The 19108-nt window shown below is 45.8% G+C and overlaps 1 protein-coding gene across 1 annotated transcript; it reads right to left on the minus strand.

Moving 5' to 3' along the window:
• Positions 1 to 3620: 3620 nt before the first annotated feature.
• LOC311224990 (free fatty acid receptor 1) lies at positions 3621 to 4598 on the minus strand (the record flags this gene model as incomplete). Its single annotated transcript, XM_084310168.1, has 1 exon — positions 3621 to 4598. The coding sequence occupies one exon, from the start codon at positions 4596 to 4598 to the stop codon at positions 3621 to 3623; it is 978 nt and encodes a 325-aa protein (XP_084166294.1).
• Between the last annotated feature and the right edge of the window lie 14510 nt (positions 4599 to 19108).

Raw genomic sequence — 19108 nt, forward strand, 5'->3', positions numbered from 1 at the left:
CACCCACCGGCTTTCCCACCCTCTAATACTGCCAATTGTATTAGTATGAACGACCAGCCAAGCCGGTAGCAACGCCGAGAGCTGGGCTCGAACCCAGCATATCCTGCGTTAGTGGCAAGCGCCTTGCCCACTGCACCACTTAGCCGCGCCTGTGTGTGCATAGGTTGTACTTATGTGTGTGTGTAAATATAAGTATGTTAATTATGTGTTTTAACCCAATAGAAAAGCAGTTATTTGGAAGTCTCTTTTATCATTGTTCTCTAACGCCCTTCAGAATATGGCAACTAAGTTCCTGTCCAGTCACCAGGCATCCTCAATCAGCTATATGAGTCTCCTCAATCAGCTATATGAGTCCACTAATGATGGCCTTAGTGTTTGTGTTTGTGTGTGTGTGTGTGTGTGTGTGTGTGTGTGTGTGCACGCGCAATATCCACAGTGCAATACCCACCCACTACCGTCTGACACTGTGATTGTTATTTGTGTATTGTTATTTTGTATATTGTTGTTATTTTGTATATTGTACAGTATTGTAACATTGTCTTATTGTATAGTATTTGATGTTTCTTGTGTAGTATTTAATTTATCTTGTATCGTATTTTATGTTCCTGTATAGTATGTTATGTTTCTCTTTTATTACTTGTGTGATTTTATTACTGCACCTTAAGTTTGAGTCCCAAATCTCGTTGTATGCAAATATAATGACAATAAAGTACAATCTAATCTAATCTAACATGGACACACTGAATGACCGTGTGCTGTGAGCAAGTTTCATTGACCAGTGTAGCAGTGGTGCAGATATTCTAATCTAAAGTTTCACAGTGAGGCTCAGAGAAGCTTGACGGGAACTTAGTTGGAATAAGCACTTTTAGTGGTTGAATCTATGTGGTCCCCATTCAACACAGTCTAGCAATGAGGACCATCAGGGGCGTTTTTAGGGTTAGAAAACATTGGGGGCTTCAGCCCAGGGGGGTGGAGGGGGGTTCCCCCCCCCCCCCCCCTTTTTTTTTTCTTTTTTTTTAAACACAGTAATACGCAATTTTATTAGAGTAATTAGAGATGAATACTGAAGAACTAGAATCATTAGAGGTTCTCAAAGTGAGGTCCATGTCCATGAGAGGGATCTGGGCAGTCCCCATAGAAAATTCAAAGTTAACAGGACCAAATCATCAGTTTCTTATTTATTTATTTAACCTTTATTTAGCCAGATAAAACATTGATCTGGTCCAAGAGGCCCCAACAGGAGTACAAATATACATATATACACATATATATATATACATATACTGTACATACATACACACATATACACCAATAACAAAATAAAAACAGTTGAGAATCATACACATAAGCAAATAAACAAACAAACAAACATATGCACAGCCTATGTACAAAAGAAATAAACAGTTAATCTCTAGTCTTTACAGTTTTCTTCAATTGCATAAACACTCAAATCAAAAGTATTACACAATTATCAAAACATTACACTCAAGGAGCAAAACATAGGCCCAGATTTGCACCTCTATAAGCACAATGTCAGCCTCACACTTTTTGCAAAACAATACACAGAGCAAAAAAGTATCTTGCCAGATCCAGCTAGGCAAAGAGATAATGTCTAGTATTTTCTGTACTCTATTTAAATCTTTTCAAAATTGTTTTTGTTTTACTGTAATTTTAACCTGTAGGCCTACTGGATACAGTATTTTATGTTTGTCTGATATTTGCTGAGCTTACAGTGTTATGCACATAGTAGCATGAAAACTGGGACATGTTTTGTTGTGATTCTCCATGTTGAAATGTTGACTGATTTGGTTATATGGCGAGAAAATTTATATTTTCATCAGTCTGCATCATTGATTTGGGTATATGGAGAGAAAATGTTTTTTTTCCAGCAGTCTGCATCATTGATTTGGTTATATGTAGATAAATAAATAATATTTTCATCAGTCTACAGCATTGGTCTTGTGTATAGTGTTTGGTGAATTTATTGTATATTTGCACATTCTCTGCGTACTTCACTTACAGTACTCTAATCACTGAGAAGTAGAATAGCTAAATGTGTTTTAGGTTAAGCACAGCAGTGTGAGTAACTGGTTCAAACAGAATTAAGTCATATAAAACGTGTGTTTCATATAGTAACAAAATGTAGTTTTTTTAAATTAGTGTATGGTTTTGACAAGTGTTTAATTTAGCAAAGGATCTGAGGTGTTCTGATAATTGTGTGTGTGGTTGTGCTAATTGTGTGTTTTGAAACACCGGGCCCCGTTTTAAAAATCATGCTTAAGCAATCGAAAAAAAAAGTCTCATAAAAAAGATATTAGATTTTTGGGTATTTTTCTGCCTTTGGTCCGCTTTGCATTCACATCTCAAATGCAGGGTTCACTTGCAAGAGTGAATGAGCTTTCACACCACCCCAAACCAACCGGACTATCCGAGGAAATGAACCAGGATTCGATTAAAGCTTATTATAGTTTATCACAGTATCATGAGCATGTCTTTGTCAGTGGACACTGGACATGGGTATGGAGGCTCCAGGTGCTGCTGCGTTAAAGTGCACATCTTCAATACCTATCTGTACTATTTAAAAGCACAGTGCAGGACACACTCAAAGGTTATCGCACCTCAGAGATGGCAGTGGACATGTATGACAGGACAAAGGCCATATGTAATGGCATCTTGTGGCACAAGCTCAGACCTCAGCTCAGGAGATCAGCTGAGACAGAGACTGTTCTATCCAGAGCTTGAGAGCAGGTTCTCATGAGTTGGATAACAACTTATGAGAGGCATACAGGCATGTTATCCAGCCTCAGACCAGTTTCTCTCAGTGGAATTGCTGCAACCCCTCGCCACACATTACAATATCCAACTATTGCAAGAGGAGATCACAGTTGCAAAGTGTTTCCTGGTCAGGACAGGCAGAGATGCAGTCCCTACTATCCAAAGTGTCTTTTCCCTCCTGGATGATGATGATAATAATAATAATAATAATAATAATAATAATAATAATAATAATAATAATAATAATAATAATAATAATAATAATAATAATAATAATAATAATAATAATAATAATAATAATAATAATAATGCATTTGATTTATAAGGCGCCTTTCAGGACACTAAAAAAAAAGTCCACAAATCGGTGAATGAAAAATTATAGGATCAAATGAAAACTACTTACTAAAAATGTTTAAAAGTACTAAAAACCAACAAAAAATACCAAACACTAACAAACATTCAGCAAAGACAATGGGGATGCTGACATAAAAAAAAAAAAAAAAAAGTTAAAAAAAAAAAAAAAAAAAATGTAAACATTTTTTTTTTTTTTTTTTTTTTTTTTTAGATCCGGGGCTAGGAGAAAAACATCCGGGGCTAAAGCCCCGGAAGCCCAGGGCTAACGACGCCACTGAGGACCATGTAGACTAACCACAACATTTTGTGCTTACTCCAATGAAATTACCTTTGAGCTTCCCTGATTGGTTAGAAGCATGGACTGCTGATACACTAGTCAAAGAAACTCGCTCACAGTACATTCAGTGTGTCCATGTTAAGATGTATTTTGGAGCAAAATTCAAACAAAGAAATTCTGGGGTTGAAAATATGTACACGTTGTAGCTTTAATTTTAATGAAGAGCTGTAGACAGCGTAGGAACTCCCCTGATGTTGGCCAGAGGGTCTTGTGTCAGGGTGTTACGAGGACGATGATGCCCCTCTGTCGTGCAATATCTGCTCTGCCGCCCACAGATCCTTCCCATGAGGCCACGTGAAGTCGCTGGCGACAGCATCAGCATGACCACTGGCTCCAGGAAGACATTACAGGAGCTGGTCAGTATGGCCTCACTCCTCCAGTCAACGTTGCTCGACAACACGAAGCCCACAATGTGAGAGGCATTGTAGGGTGCGTAGCACACCACAAACACAGCCAGCGTGGAGAGAGCCACTGCCAGAACCCTCCTCTTGCCCACCGCAGGCAGGCAGGAGCGCCACACCAGAACCACACAACGAAGCGTGCAGAAGGCCGTCACCATCAGGGGCAGCAGGAAGAGCAGGACGGTCATCTCCAAGCGTAGGGGCAGCAGCAACGCCAGCTGGGTTGAGTTGAACTGCTCGAAGCAGACCGAAGATCCATCGTTGCCGGGGGAGACGAAGTTGGCCCCGCCCTCTGCCGCCAGGCCAAACCCGAGGTGGATGAGCACCACGGCCCACAGGGCCACGCTGATGACACAGGAGAAGCGCGCCCGGCGGTACCGCTTGTAGCTGATGGGGAACGCGATGCTGAGATAGCGGCCCACTGCCACAACGCTCAGGAACAGGCAGCTGCCGTAGAGCGAGGAGAACAGGAAGAAGTTGTAAATGGGACATAGGGGAGCCGGCAGCATCCAGTCCTGACGCAGCGTCTCCAGGGCCTTGACGGGGAGCCAGGCCACCAGCAGCAGGTTGGCCACGCACAGGTTGAGGGCATAGACCACGTTGGGTGTGGCGCCTCGCTTGCGGGCCTTGCGCACGTACACGTAGAGGACCAGCAGGTTGGCAGGAAGGCCCAGCAGGAAGGTGAAGCAGTACACGAGGAGGGCGACGCAATCCTTGGCTTTCATTTGCATCTCGTCCATTCAGGTCACAGACTGGCACTTGAGCAGCTCCGAGAAAAACAATCCACTTGGCACATTGACGGCACTACATCCCGGTCGACATCTTAAGTTTGAATCTCAAGATAAACCCAACCCAGGAAATTCCTACCCAAGGATCGCTCATTAATCCGCGTGAATTTGAGAATAGTCACTCTCAGGGGTTCCAGTGATCCATATTTACCCTGTATGAACTACACCTTTATAAAAACAATTGTCTTCTCCTTTAGACATGGATCCAACCAGGCAAAGGAGACGAGGCTGAGGCAGGCATTCTCTCTCACGCTCAGAGCAGATACTGAGAACACCAGGTAGACGGAGCTCATACAGTGAGAGGGAGGTATTGGTGGTGGTGATGTGTGTGTGTTTTTGTGGGCACTGTGGGAGGGCGTGATAGTCCGTGACACTCTGCACCATGACAGAGAGGCGGATAAGGGAAGGTATTCACTCATGCAGAAGTATATGGCATTTAGGAGGCACGAGGCTGCCATAATTGCCCCCTCGTCGGAGGACAACAGACAGGTAGCATCTGGGCCATTTAGTGAAATGATTCAGAATAATTCAGCTTGTCAGGAAGTGCATGGCCATCCAGCTATAGCAAGGCCCCTTCTAGATGACCTCGGGCCCTCAGGCAGTAAAGCCATAAAACATTGTGGTTGATGGTCAATGTGGGAGAGAGGTTGCACTGGGGATCTGCTTTTGGCACAAAGGCGATTCTCACTGTTTTATAGCTGTAAACATTTTTAAACAACAAACAAACAAAAAACATCTGCTTTGTGCATACGTGTGTGTTTGTAGAGAGGTTTGCATCCTGTTCTACTTTGTTATCATTCAGCGACAGCAGGATGTCACTTATCCAGGAACAATCTGTTTTAGCACACAAATCACATTTCACGAAAGGGCTGCCGTAGTCTCATGTTGCTCATGAGCAATCTAATGAATTCAGGAATTGACTTTCAACAAATGTACTATTGCGTGGCGGCTAGGTGGTGTAGTGGGCAAGGCGCTCGCCACCAATGCAGGAGACGCTGGGTTCGAGCCCAGCTCTCGGCATTGCTATCAGCTTGGCTGGTCGTTCATACTAACACAATTGGCAGTGTTAGGGGTGGGAAAGCTGATGGGTGGGGATCGGACGTTGTGGACAGCGACTCCTACAGGTCGGTTGGTGCGGCTGCGCAGCAGAATCAGGAAGCGACGGGGGGGCGGCGTGTCCCTCCCACGCAGACCCCCGCCGCTGAGAGATCGCGCTGTGCGGGTGAAAAGATGCGACGGCTGCTTCCTCGAGTACCGGAGGGGACACGTGATGTAAGGCTTCGTCCACATTGCAGCTGGCTTGTGGGAGGCATGGCCTAACAGCGTTCGAGACAGGGGAGGGTAGAATTGGACGATACGAAATTGGGATGGGAGAAAAAATAGAAAAATGGGAGAAAAAAGTTGATAAATTTTTTTTTTATTATTGCATCTAGTCCAATTATGTTAGCTAATGTACTGCCCATGTTTTTTCTCTTGAGGTAGCCAGTGTCTGCGATGCACATATCTTGGTAACCGTTCGTCCGATCGACTTCACGCTCAGTGGGTGTATTGCTGTGGACTCAGGGGAGTGCCGTGTCGGATTTGGTGCCATTTGGCCAGATGGTGGCGCTATAACAAATAACATTATGCATATCTTGATAACATTTTGTCCAATTGAGTCCACGCTTGGCGGGTGTGTTGGTGAGGACCCATGGGAGTGCAGTGTCAAATATGGTGCGATTTGGCTCGAAGGTGGCGCTATAACAACAAACTACATTTTGGCCTGTAATTTAAGGAATGTGTGTGTGAGAGTGAGAAAGAGAGAGATGTTTTTACATCTTGTTCCACTTTGATATCATTCAGTGAACAGGATGCTACTTATCCAGTAACAATCTTTGTTAGCAAACAACTGACATTTCACAGGGGCTGTCATAGTCCACTCGCTCCACTGAGTTAACGTTCCTTCCCTTACTAAACATTTTTTGTCTGGGCTGCTAACGTTAGATTCAGATCTTTTTTACTTTGCCATAACAGTGTGATCATTTTCATTTATCCGGTTTTTGTGTTTACTCACCCTCTCTGCTGATCAGCTGGGCTAGTGTTTGCTACCTGCCCGCTGTCAGCGTCAGCTGTTAGCATCGTTAGCCCCGTTGTCAAACTAGCCAGCCGGCTTCCCTCTACTCCTGGGTTTTCGGTTTGGATCATCTTTTTTCCATCACATGTTTTTCCCCAACTGGATTAACTCTCTACATGTACCTGGATTGTTCGTGAGTTTTGATCACTCCACCGCAGTGTGCTGTTGTCCGAGGCTGGATTCGTTGTGTGTGGCTGGTCGTTAGCCGGTTAGCTGCTCCGGTCGATATGCTCACATACTCCTCTCACCAACTTCGGAGATTTTTCAACGCAGCTGCGCCAATCTGGCTGGATACCATCAGATCACTCGGACTCCTTCAACGCCCCCGCTATATACATCGAGCATCCCGCTACAAACTCATCTGCACAGATTCCACTATTCCCGTGGTAGTATCTGCTCCGCGCTTCCGTGTTGTTCATCAACGTCATCACAACACACCTCACGTGCGCACCAGCTGTCTGAAGCCCCTGGCCTGCTCAGACAGTAGCACCCCTCCCACTCTGCCTGTCTCCTCCACAGCCACGTTCATGCTGCTCAATACTCGCTCCCTCAATAACAAGGCACTACTCATCCATGATATCATCACTGAAAGAAAACTGGATTTTTTATGTTTGACTGAAACATGGCAAAATAAACAGGATTTCATCACACTAAACCAAGCTACACCCCCCGGTTACATCTACCTCCAGAAACCGCGCTCCACGGGCCGTGGCGGCGGGCTGGCTGTCATTCATCGTACAGACTTCCAGGTCAAGGAGATCCCCACTCCTGATCTCACATCATTCGAATGCATTACATTCTCTCTCTCCGGATCTCCTGAACCTCAACCTCAATTCGCCCTGATTTACCGCCCCCCCAAAGCCTCCACCACCTTCCTGTCAGAGCTAACCGAGCTCCTGTCCTCCTTCTGCTCCAGGTCCCCGACCACCTATCTGCTCGGAGATTTCAACATTCATGTTGACTCCACCAACTGCAACTTTGCCGCTGATTTCCTGTCGCTTCTGGACTGCCTCAGCATCACGCAGCATGTCCAGGGCCCCACCCACTCCAAAGGTCACACTCTGGATCTGGTCTGCTCCACCGGTAACCCCCCCTCCCACCTGCAGTGTCTAGACCTTGCGGTATCTGACCACCATGCCATTCTTTTCACTGTCCCTATCCCCCCGCCCAGGCAGCGCCCAACGCGCACCCTCACATTCAGGGACACCAAGTCAGTGTGTGCATCAGCCCTATCTGACCTCATCACTACCCACATGGCCCCGGTTCCCTCCGATACCTCCCCGGACACCTTAGCGGCCTGTTACAATGCCGCCCTCTCCCTCAGCCTGGACTCTCTGGCGCCCCTCAGAAGCCGGAATGTGTCCTTTCCTCGCCCTGCCCCATGGTTTACCTCTGACCTCCACTCTATGAAAAGAGTGGGTCGACGACTGGAGCGACTCTCCAGGCGATCTGGCCTCACCGTCCACCGTCTGGCCTTCGTCGACCATGTGAGGTCCTACAGAGAGGCTCTCTCCAAGACTAGGACCGCGTACTACTCCACCCTCATCACCTCACAGCAAAATAACCCCAGATCGCTTTTCTCAACCATAGATCGTCTCCTCCGCCCTCTCACTGCCTCCCACACTGATGCTCCTGACCTCTGCTCTAAGTTCCTCGACTTTTTCCAGGCTAAAGTGACTTCCATCCACCAACAACTCATGGTGCCCGCCCCCTCCCCTCCTCACTTACCCCTGACGCCGGACTACATGCTCCCAGCTACATCCCTCCATCCCCAGTGCTCTCTCTCCTCCTTCTCCCCAGTGGATGTTCCGCTGGTCATGAAGCTGGTTACCAGAGCCAAAGCTTCCACCTGCTCCCTTGACCCCATGCCTACGGTACTGGTCAATGCCTGCCTTCCTACCCTCTGCCCCATCATAACGGACATCATCAACTCCTCTCTGTCATCTGGAATAGTTCCCTCCTGTTTCAAAACCGCCTCCATCACTCCCATCCTAAAGAAGCCTGGTTTGGACCCTGAGGTGCTGGACAACTACCGGCCGATCTCCAACCTTCCTTTCCTAAGCAAAACCTTGGAAAGGGCAGTCGCCGCCCAGCTTCATCAACATCTGTCCAACCATGAGCTCTACGAACCCCTTCAGTCAGCCTACCGAGCACATCACAGCACAGAGACCGCCCTCATCAAGATCACTAATAATAATAATATAATAATAATAATAATAATATGGTGTAGTGGTTAACACTGTCGCCTCACAGCAAGAAGGTCCAGGGTTCGATTCCCGCTTGGGGACCAGGTTTCCATGATGCCAGGTACCCAGGTGGGGTATCTCCCAGGCCTTTCTGTGTGGAGTTTGCATGTTCTCCCCGTGCTCGCAAGGGTTTCCCCCCCGATAAGATAAACCCAATGGAAAAACATGCACAACAACAGATCGCTAACGCTGTGGCGTCCTTGACGAAGACGGACAGGAGCACTTGGATTGGTCCCCTGGCGCGGCTCACGTTGACGCCTGTCTGCTCCCGGCTGCCCTTGGGGGGGGAAGGATGACGGGATGGGTTAATCGCAGAGATGAATCGCATCAGCGATCCTACAGACAATGCATGCGTGTGTGTTCCGGTGTGTGTGTGTTGTGGATAATAGCCAATGCCAATTAAAGACCTCTGAGCAGGTCCTGCATTATTATTATTATTATTATATTATTCATATCTCACAAATAGATCTCAGTTTGTCAGCGTCAGCGGCTCATCCTCCCCCCCGGCCCCAGTCAACCACTGTGTCCCCCAGGGCTCTGTGCTGGGTCCCCTACTATTCACCATTTACATGCTCCCCCTCGGTCAGATTATACGTCACCACGGACTCAACTTTCACTGTTATGCTGATGATACTCAGCTCTACATCAGCACCTCACCATCCTCCCAGCTCCCCCCACAGTCTGTAGTCAACTGCCTCCATGCTATAAAAACCGGATGGCAACCAAATTACTTAAACTCAACAGCAAAAAGACAGAGCTCATGGTTGTGGCCCCCAAGGCACTGTTCGGGAAGGTTGGAGATCTCCTCCTCCACGTTGACGGCTGTTCCATCTCCCCGTCTCTCGAAGTCCATAACCTGGGCGTCACCCTTGACTCCACACTTTCATTTCACTCCCACATCAAATCTGTCACCAAGTCTGCCTTCTACCACCTCAGGAACATCTCCCGTCTCCGACCCTCACTCTCAGACTCTGTGGCTGAGACCCTGATCCACTCATTTGTCACCTACCGGTTGGACTACTGTAATGGAGTCCTGTTCGGGGTACCCAGCAAAGCCCTGGACAGGCTCCAGTATGTCCAGAACTCAGCTGCCAGGGTTCTCACTCACACCAAGCACTGGCAGCACATCACCCCCACCCTCATCCATCTCCACTGGCTTCCAGTCAGGTTCCGCATCACCTTCAAACTCCTGCTCCTCACCTACAAATCCCTCCATGCCCTCGCCCCCCGGTACCTGTCTGATCTCCTCCACCAGTACACTCCATCCCGGAACCTACGATCCTTTGATCTAGGTCTCCTCTCCATCCCTCGCACCAGGTTACGGACTTTTGGGGACAGAGCCTTCAGCGTGGCGTCCCCTACCCTCTGGAACTCTCTCCCCCCGAAATCCGCAACGCCCCAACCCTGGACACCTTCAAATCCGCTCTAAAAACACACCTCTTCACCAAGGCTTTCCCCATCAGTTAGTTTTAGATTAAATTAGGTCCATTATCCCCTACTTTCCCTCATCCCCTCTTCCCCCTCCCCCCCCTACTTTCCTTGCCCTATTTTTTGTCCTGATTGTAAAGCGACCTTGGGTTCTATGAAAGGCGCTATATAAATTTGATCTATTATTATTATTATTATAGTCATCAGCTCATGAGCAATCTAGTGAATTCAGTGTTCAATTGGCTTTCAACCCACTCTGTTAAAATTCTGTTAATATTTTACTAGGGCTGTCAGTTTATCGCGTTAATTAGATAAATTAATTACACAGCTAATTATCGCGTTATGAAAATTAACTAAAAAAAAATTATAATCTTTTTTTTGTATCTCATTCATTCTATAAGAATGTAGAATACACATTTACAGACTTTTTTTTAATATGGTCCATTTGCATGTTCTTGGTATCTGATTCTAGGGACATCTAATCTCAGGGAAATATATTCCCAGTGTCAGAAATACTGTGGGCTAGATCCACAAAGAATGGATTGCACGGTGCAAGTTGCACCCTTACTTACAATTCATTATGAATTGAAAATGGGGGACCCTGATGTAAACAAGACGAAAGTATTTCGCTGGTCTGCATCCCCTTAACAATTGTGTGTATTGAGCCGTACTGTATTGTACCCATTCTGCAATCTGTTAATAACATTTTCATTCAATCAATCAATCTGCGCGGTGATTGATTGAATGAACATTTTATTTTGAGTAAATTGTAAAGAACCAAAGGAGAATATCAATAATTTTTTTTATCTTTGACTGTGAATAACACCATGCTCAAATTGACCAGACCTGAAAAATCTAAGCAAATTAATAGATGGAAGATAATTAAACAGAAGGTTTTGTAGATACAGTACTGAATTCTGCCATCCGGACACATGCAATTTGAAATATGATTATAGAATATAGAATATCAGGCATAAAATGGTTATGCGTTTAAAATGCGATTAATTAGATTAATTAATTACAAATCCTGTAATTAATTAGATAAAAAATGTTAATCGCCTGACAGCACTATATTTTACTTCATGTATTGTACTGAATGGAAAGAGATTTGATTTCAACTCTAAAGTTCACATCTAGTTCACTGTGTCAGTGTTTTTTATGAGTTAGAAACATAATAACAATAATAATACCCAGACGTGCACCATATTGTTATTCGTTTACTAATTTACTGGTCAGTAGTTTGTTGTATCATCCTAAAGCAAACTTCTTATATATCCTCTTAACACTTTGAATGCCGACGACGTGTATTCTCATCTTATCAGACCCCCCCGTTGAGTGCCGACGACGTGTATTGTCGTTTGATTTTTTTATTAGCGATGTGAATTCATATTTCATCAACCGAGTCTCCCGTTGGTACAGCAGACTCTCTAGGAGGTCAGATGGGAAAAAACCGCCCCCTATCGTCTATCCCTGTGTAACTGCAGGTCAGTCGATTATACTGGGAGATCCCTGTGGGGATCTGTAGAGGTGGAGCCAACTGGCTCCATTGTGCTGGCGAGCCGTCTGATGATGAGGGATCTGATCGCGAGTTGGAAAGCAGCCTGGAATATATATTTACAGCAGCCAATAATCAATCAATAAACGCGATCGATATTTGGAATGGCGATCAGGAATTGGAATAATCTTTTTGGAGAACATCTGATCTAAGGTAAGGAGTCTATGTTACCAGTTTTAGGATAATCAGACCTGTATTCACTGAGGCCATGGTTACACAGACTGTTTTTGTTTTGTTGCTGTTTTGAATACGTTTGCTGTCCCTGTTAAATAGAAATGCCGTTTTGGCAGGAAAACGCGTTGCCCTACTGACAACACTAAATTGTGTTTCCGTTTTGGAAAAACGCCAAAACTCGCCGACAATGTGTCGTGTAATCTGCGCGGAGCCGTTGTTGCTCAACGCCCCCATGTGCAGTAGATACCGACATCTGCGTGCCCTCACAAACGTCCGGTGACAACAGAGCTGTCCCAAATAGCTGCAGCTACCATGTGTTGTCAAGTTATTGTTATAAGGACCCCAGTCCAAGCTACAACAGTCTGCATTCCCTTAACAATTGTTTGTATTGAGCCGTATTGTATTGTACCCATTCTGCAATATGTTAAATAAAGTTTACATCCATTCATTCTGCTAGCATTAACGATTGCATGAGCAGCTGGCTAACGTGAGCTAACGTTAGCTACCAGACCCTGTTAGCTCAGAGCCCCTCTTTCAACATAACAAGCATTAAACAAAATGGCCCAGTCATCTATTCACTTTTGTTTAATACATGAGGCGTTGTCTCTAATGTTATCTAGCTACTGATAGCTCATGATATCATCAGTTTGGTGCTGGCTGGCTAACTAACGTGAGCTAACGTTAGCTGCTAGCCACAATGCTATACTGTTATACTGGCATATTCCATTCACGTTAGCATGTAAGCTAACAAAATAGGCGCCGATGAGACTAAACTCCACTTTTGGTGTTCAATTGTGTTGATGTTAGTTTTGTTTCATCAACAAATGAGAGGCAGAACACACAGTGAATGTATCCGTTTTGTTTATTGCATGTTCTTTGCTGAAAAATAAGTGCTACAGTGGCTAAATAGCTCAAGGAGGCATTTAAAGATGGCGGCTTGTATTTATTTTTTGCAGGAAGTGTATTGGCACATTCAAGTTCTGATTGGTTGAAAATTGCCTTCATGTTCACCACCTACTGCTTTGGCATTGTACTACATCACTGTGCTCAGGAGGCAAAACGAAAGTGCTCAGGTTGCAAAACGAATGTCTAACTCGGCTGCCACTACATTGCGACCGGGAAAGCAAAACTCATCTTGAAAACGAAACGAAAAACACCCTAGTCATTGATAAACGACGGGCAGATTAGACACATAGCCATAATTTAAAACATAGATTATGCGTTTTTAACGCTAACATTGAAGTGGATGATGACATTCAACGGGGTAAAAAGGTAAACAAGGTCGGCACTGATAGTGTTAACAGGCGCCCCCAAAAGTGGCCATCTGTTTTCGTTTTTGAGGACGAAAACTATATATATAAAAGTGGTCAACAGATTAACTATAAACAAACAGGGCATGGGTTAGTCCCACGGCAGCAGTGGCTCTCTGGTGTGCATTGTTACATATGGTGAAAATACTCTCTCCTTACATTTGCCTATTATTATATTTCTCTGTATAACTTTTTCTGTATTTCCTTCTTTATGTGCACTGGGGTATGTCACTTTAAAAGCAGTGTGTATTATGTCACTTGCCTTCCCAGGTTGCTATTCAAGTCCCACCTGGAACTGATAAAGAAAGCGGAACAGCTGTGTTTGAATGTTGCATTTTGGCGGTAGCTTTGTCTGAATGACGAGAAGCGTGTTTTTGGAATGTCTGATCGAGCACCAGGGATAAATGAAGTTCGGGAATTGAGTAGGGTGCTCAAGGTATGTGCGGAGCAGCTGGCAGCACCGCTCCAGCATCTTTTCAACCTCTCCCTGAGGCTGGAGAGGGTGCCCCAGCTCTGGAAGACCTCCTGCATTGTCCCGGTGCCCAAGAAGGGACGTCCCAGCACCCTCAACGACTACAGGCCAGTCGCTCTGATGTCACACGTCATGAAGACGTTTGAGAGACTGGTCCTGCAACACCTCAAGCCCCTGGTGCGTGACTCCCTCGACCCCCTGCAGTTTGCATACCAGGCAAACATCGGGGTGGAGGATGCCATCATCTACATGCTCCACAGAGCGTACACACACCTGGAGAAGCCGCGCAGCTCAGTGAGGATTATGTTCTTTGATTTCTCCAGCGCCTTCAACACCATCCAGCCGTCACTGCTAGCGGATAAGCTCTCTGCAATGCAGCTGGAGCACGGCTTGGTGGCCTGGATCGAGGACTATCTCACTGAGAGGCCACAGTACGTCAGACTAAAGGACAGTCAGTCTGACGTACTGGTGAGCAACACCGGCGCCCCCCAAGGAACTGTGCTGTCACCCTTCCTCTTCACCCTCTACACCTCAGACTTCTGCCGCAACTCAAGCGGGTGCCACCTGCAGAAGTTCTCAGACGACTCCTCCATCGTAAGCTACATCACAGACGATGATGAGGAGTAGTACAGAGCCCTGGTGGAGAGCTTCGTGGGGTGGAGCGACAGCAACCACCTCCAACTCAACACCAGTAAGACCAAGGAGCTGGTGGTGGACTTCCGGAGGGGCAAGAAGAGGCCCCCCCCGATTCCCATCTCCATCCGAGGGGTGGATGTGGAGATGGTGGACTCATACAAGTTCCTTGGGGTACACCTGAACAATAAACTGGACTGGTCGGACAACACAGAGGCCCTCTACAGGAAGGGACAGAGCAGGCTGTTCTTCCTGAGGAGACTCAGGTCCTTCAATGTGTGCAACAAACTGCTGCAGTCTTTTTACCAGTCTGTTGTGGCCAGCATCCTCTTCTATGCTGTGGCATGCTGGGGAGGCTACATCAACTCAAGGGACACCAACAAGCTCAACAAGCTGGTGAGGAAGGCTAGCTCCGTGGTGGGAGTCGAGCTACCTAGACTTGAGGTGATGGTAGAGAGGGGGATGATAAGGAAGCTGGCTGCCATCATGGAGAACCCCTACCACCCCCTCTACGACGAGCTAGTCAAGATGAGAAGCTCGTTCAGCCACAGACTCATTCCCCCCCGACACTCAACTAACCGCCTCGGACAGTCCTTCATACCAGCGGCCATCAGGCTCCACAACAGTGGGCAGCGACTAGCAGCCTCCAGGCTCCACAACAGGGGGCAGCGACAGCGACTGCTACCAGACATTGACCTGGGACTTATAGGAACCCAAGGAGGACAACCTACACTACCTTAGGCTTACTGCACCCTATGTGGATACTGTGATACTGTGAATAATGTATATTTCAGTGGATACCGTGATACTGTGAATAATGTATACTCAGTAGATAGTAAATTATAACACTACCTCATGCATACTGCACCTTATGTGACACTGTGAATAATGTGAATATTCCTCAGCTAGTCAGATAGTAAATTATATTGACCATATTGATTAAATTGTTTACACTGCCTGTGTTGTTTTTTTACTACCTGTATACTGTGTTGTTTTACTACCTGTACCCCCCCCCCCCCTCCCCCCCATGCTGCTATGATGCCTGAATTTCCCCAAGGGGATCAATAAAGGAATATCTTATCTTATCTTATCTTAGGTAGTTCAGACCACCATCTTGCAATCCTCCACAAGTATGGTAGGATCGACAGCTAAACGCTTTGAGGTGCGGGAGATAACTGGGAAGACTGACTGGGAGAAGGAACACCACTTAATGGCACGCCACATGACTTCTCCGTATTTAATCACTGACCACACCACAAAAGGGATACTGTAATAATACCATGTAAATATCACAACACCAGGAGCACCCCCACACCTAAACACTAGGGAGACGGACCAGAAAGGGAGCCGGGAATAAAATGTGGTTGGTAAGTGGCGCTTGTGACACTGCTTGACATAACCCAGTGCTCTGTCTTATCTTTCTCTCCTCTCCTCTTTCCCAACAACATACTTTAGCCAGCATCCCGTTATGGGCTGCTTCCTAGTTTATCAAATCAGTTCATAACAGATTGGTGGCAGCGATAGGATGTTGACGCACAACAGCAGGATATACTGTAGTTGTTTTATTACTTATTACTTATTATTTTTAAGGGCATTTTAAAGAATGAGATGGGAGAATGTCGATGCTTCACTGCATAATGTGGTGTTATATTTTATATTTTTTAACTTGACCTTCTCTGCCCAGCGACCTCCTGCGGAGCCACACCTTCCGTCCTCTTTCTGCCTTTTTACCCTACCCTCCAATCTCCCCCAATCCCATTCAATCTAGTTTGCTGCAGCTCAAATGTATCCCTTTGCCCAACTTTGCCTTTTATGTCTCTGTCTGTGTTTTGTGTATTTGTATGTTTGTCTTTGTTTTGCTGCCATTTTGGCCAGGTCTTGCTCGAAAAAGAGATCTTTGATCTCAAGTGACTACCTGGTAAAATAAAGGTTTAAAAAAAAATAATAATAATAACAGATTGGTGGCAGCGATAGTATGTTGACGCACAACAGCAGGATATACTGTAGTGGTTTTATTACGTTCCCATCCTATGCTGTTTGCAGATCAACCAGGACTCACCTCTTTGGTGCATCATGATGTAGATACATCTGGTGCAGTCCCTATAAAGCAACACTCATATCAGGTAAATCCTAGAGCCTAGTAGTAGAGAATGGAGCTCTCCTATCATTCCCACGCATGTGTGCATAGACTAGGAAACCAAACGCTGTTACTATGGCCTTGTCCAGACAGTGACGATTTTGGGTGTATCCGCCAAAGTATTTGATCGTATGCACGTTTCGTCCAGACGGAATCGTGTTCTGGGAGCCTGAATACGCTATTTTCTGAAAACGGGTCCCAGAGTGAACAAATCTGAAGACGCAATCAATCAACACCACCCTTGCGTTCCCTTCTTTACAAGCCAGTACGCATCTTTCCTGAAACGATGATGCGATAGCCCACCTCTCCCTTAATCCGTATGCGCAAACCCAGCCAATAAAAAAGAAACATGATACATATGTCTTATATGTCCAGATATGTCCTGGCTAGAAGTGTTTATTAAACACTGCGAGGCTACTGTGATGAAATACACCATACTGTGGTGACCAATATGTAAGAGACATTCACTAAGGTGGGCTTATGCCTTTAACACATTGATTGCCAGCCATGCGGAGTGCTAAAAGCCTCCGTATGCCAGCGTCCACTTCAATGATAAAGCTCTCATATTTGCAAACGCATAAACTATGTCTTAAATTATGGCTATGTGTCTAATCTGGCCGTCGCTTATCAATGACTTGTTTGCAGTCAACATTGTCGAAACGGATTGTTTTTTTAAATCGGTTAATTTCCGTTTTATACAGTTTTGAAAAACGTTATTTTTTTTTATAGTTTCAGGAAAATATAAAGATTATGTGATAATCGCCCTTTACTGGAATATTCTGGAATACACAAAAAACGTTGACATTTTTCGGCCTATTTATGAATCGTTTTCAAATAAACGCTAGATTATCGATAGTATGTGTACTTATGCACGCTATAGAAGCGAGCTGAAAAATCGATTCTCTCATTTCCTGATCAGCACACACACACATGCACACACACACACATAGGGCACACGTTGATATCTCTGTGAAAAAAGTTCTGATTATCCTAAGACTGGTAAAATAGATTCCTTATCTCAGAACAGATGTTCTCCAAAAAGATTTATTGATCCAATGCTGGGTACTGGAAATATGTATTCCACGCTGTTTTGGGGCTCGGCAATGAATCCAATCCTCTCGGGTGACTTGCCCGAGAAGTAAAATGAGGAAGCTGGATTTTTTCCCCCCCATGTGTTTCATTCAATCCATTCCAAAGGGGTGCAGTACAACAGGGAGAGACGATAGGGGGCGGTATTTTCCCAATGGAGCTCAGAGAGAGTTTGCAGCACTAACGTGAGACTAGATTGATGAAATATGAATTAAAATGTACGCTAATAAAAAAAAAGCGAGATATCTCGTCGCTGGCATTCAACGGTCGGCATGAACTAACGGTAAATCTCGTCGCTGGCACTCAATGTGTTAAGAGCGGGGATTTACTGTTTAGGGGAAAGGGGAAATACTACTTCCGGTTCCGGGTTGAGGGTTTGTTGTTATTGTAAATGCTATGTGTAGAGATAAGTAAAATACCTCGACTCGAACTACGTCTCTGGCTCGCTATTTTCTTATCGCCACATTGGTGACCCTGAGAAGAACATTATGTCTCAAGAAAACAGCGTCGCGGAACCCCAAGCACCCGCATCCGAATCCTAACAACGCTAATATGCTACAGTACAAGCTAACATTTACGCTGCGACCGCCAAGTTGCCCTACTTTTGGCAGCATAATCCCCGGCCGTGGTTTCAACATATTGAAGCCCAGTTCCAGCTATGGGGAATAACACAGGACATTACAAAGTACTTTCATGTGGTGGCGGCATTGGATGCTTCAACGCAATGATGCTGTTAGAGGATCCACCGGCGGCCGGAAAGTATGCCGCGCTAAAAGCATTCCTGCTAAAACTGTATGAGCTGTCAGCGCTGGAGAAAGCGGACCTCTGCTGTCCCTCAACGGCAAACCGTCGGAGTTGATGGAAAATATGCTGGCTGTGCTCAGCTGATCCCTCCTTTCTATTCACTCACATTTTCCTGCGACAGCTTCCAGTGCCTGTGCGCACAGCACTGGCCAGTTCCCTCCTCTCCTCCACCAAGGACTATCTGGCTGCAGAAGCGGACATAGTTTTCCTGGCCAACAGGCAGCAGTTTGTCCATGTGCTGCTGCCCCACCAGGGCACCTCAGCCCCACCACTGGAGGCCTATACAGACACCGCGGCTGCGGTGACAGCCCGATGCCAACCCGACGACGGGCTCTGCTATTACCATGCCAGGTTTGGGGACAGGGCCAAGCAGTGTCGCAAGCCATGCAGCTTCAGGGGGCAGGGAAATGCCAGGGCCGGCGCTTATTAGTGGCTGTGGGTGCCGGCCATGACTGCAAGCTGTTGTTCATCACAGACTCCTTGTCTGGCCGG

This window comes from Notolepis coatsorum (genome assembly GCF_963971535.1).
Source record: "Notolepis coatsorum genome assembly, chromosome: 1".
Lineage (NCBI taxonomy): Eukaryota > Metazoa > Chordata > Actinopteri > Aulopiformes > Paralepididae > Notolepis > Notolepis coatsorum.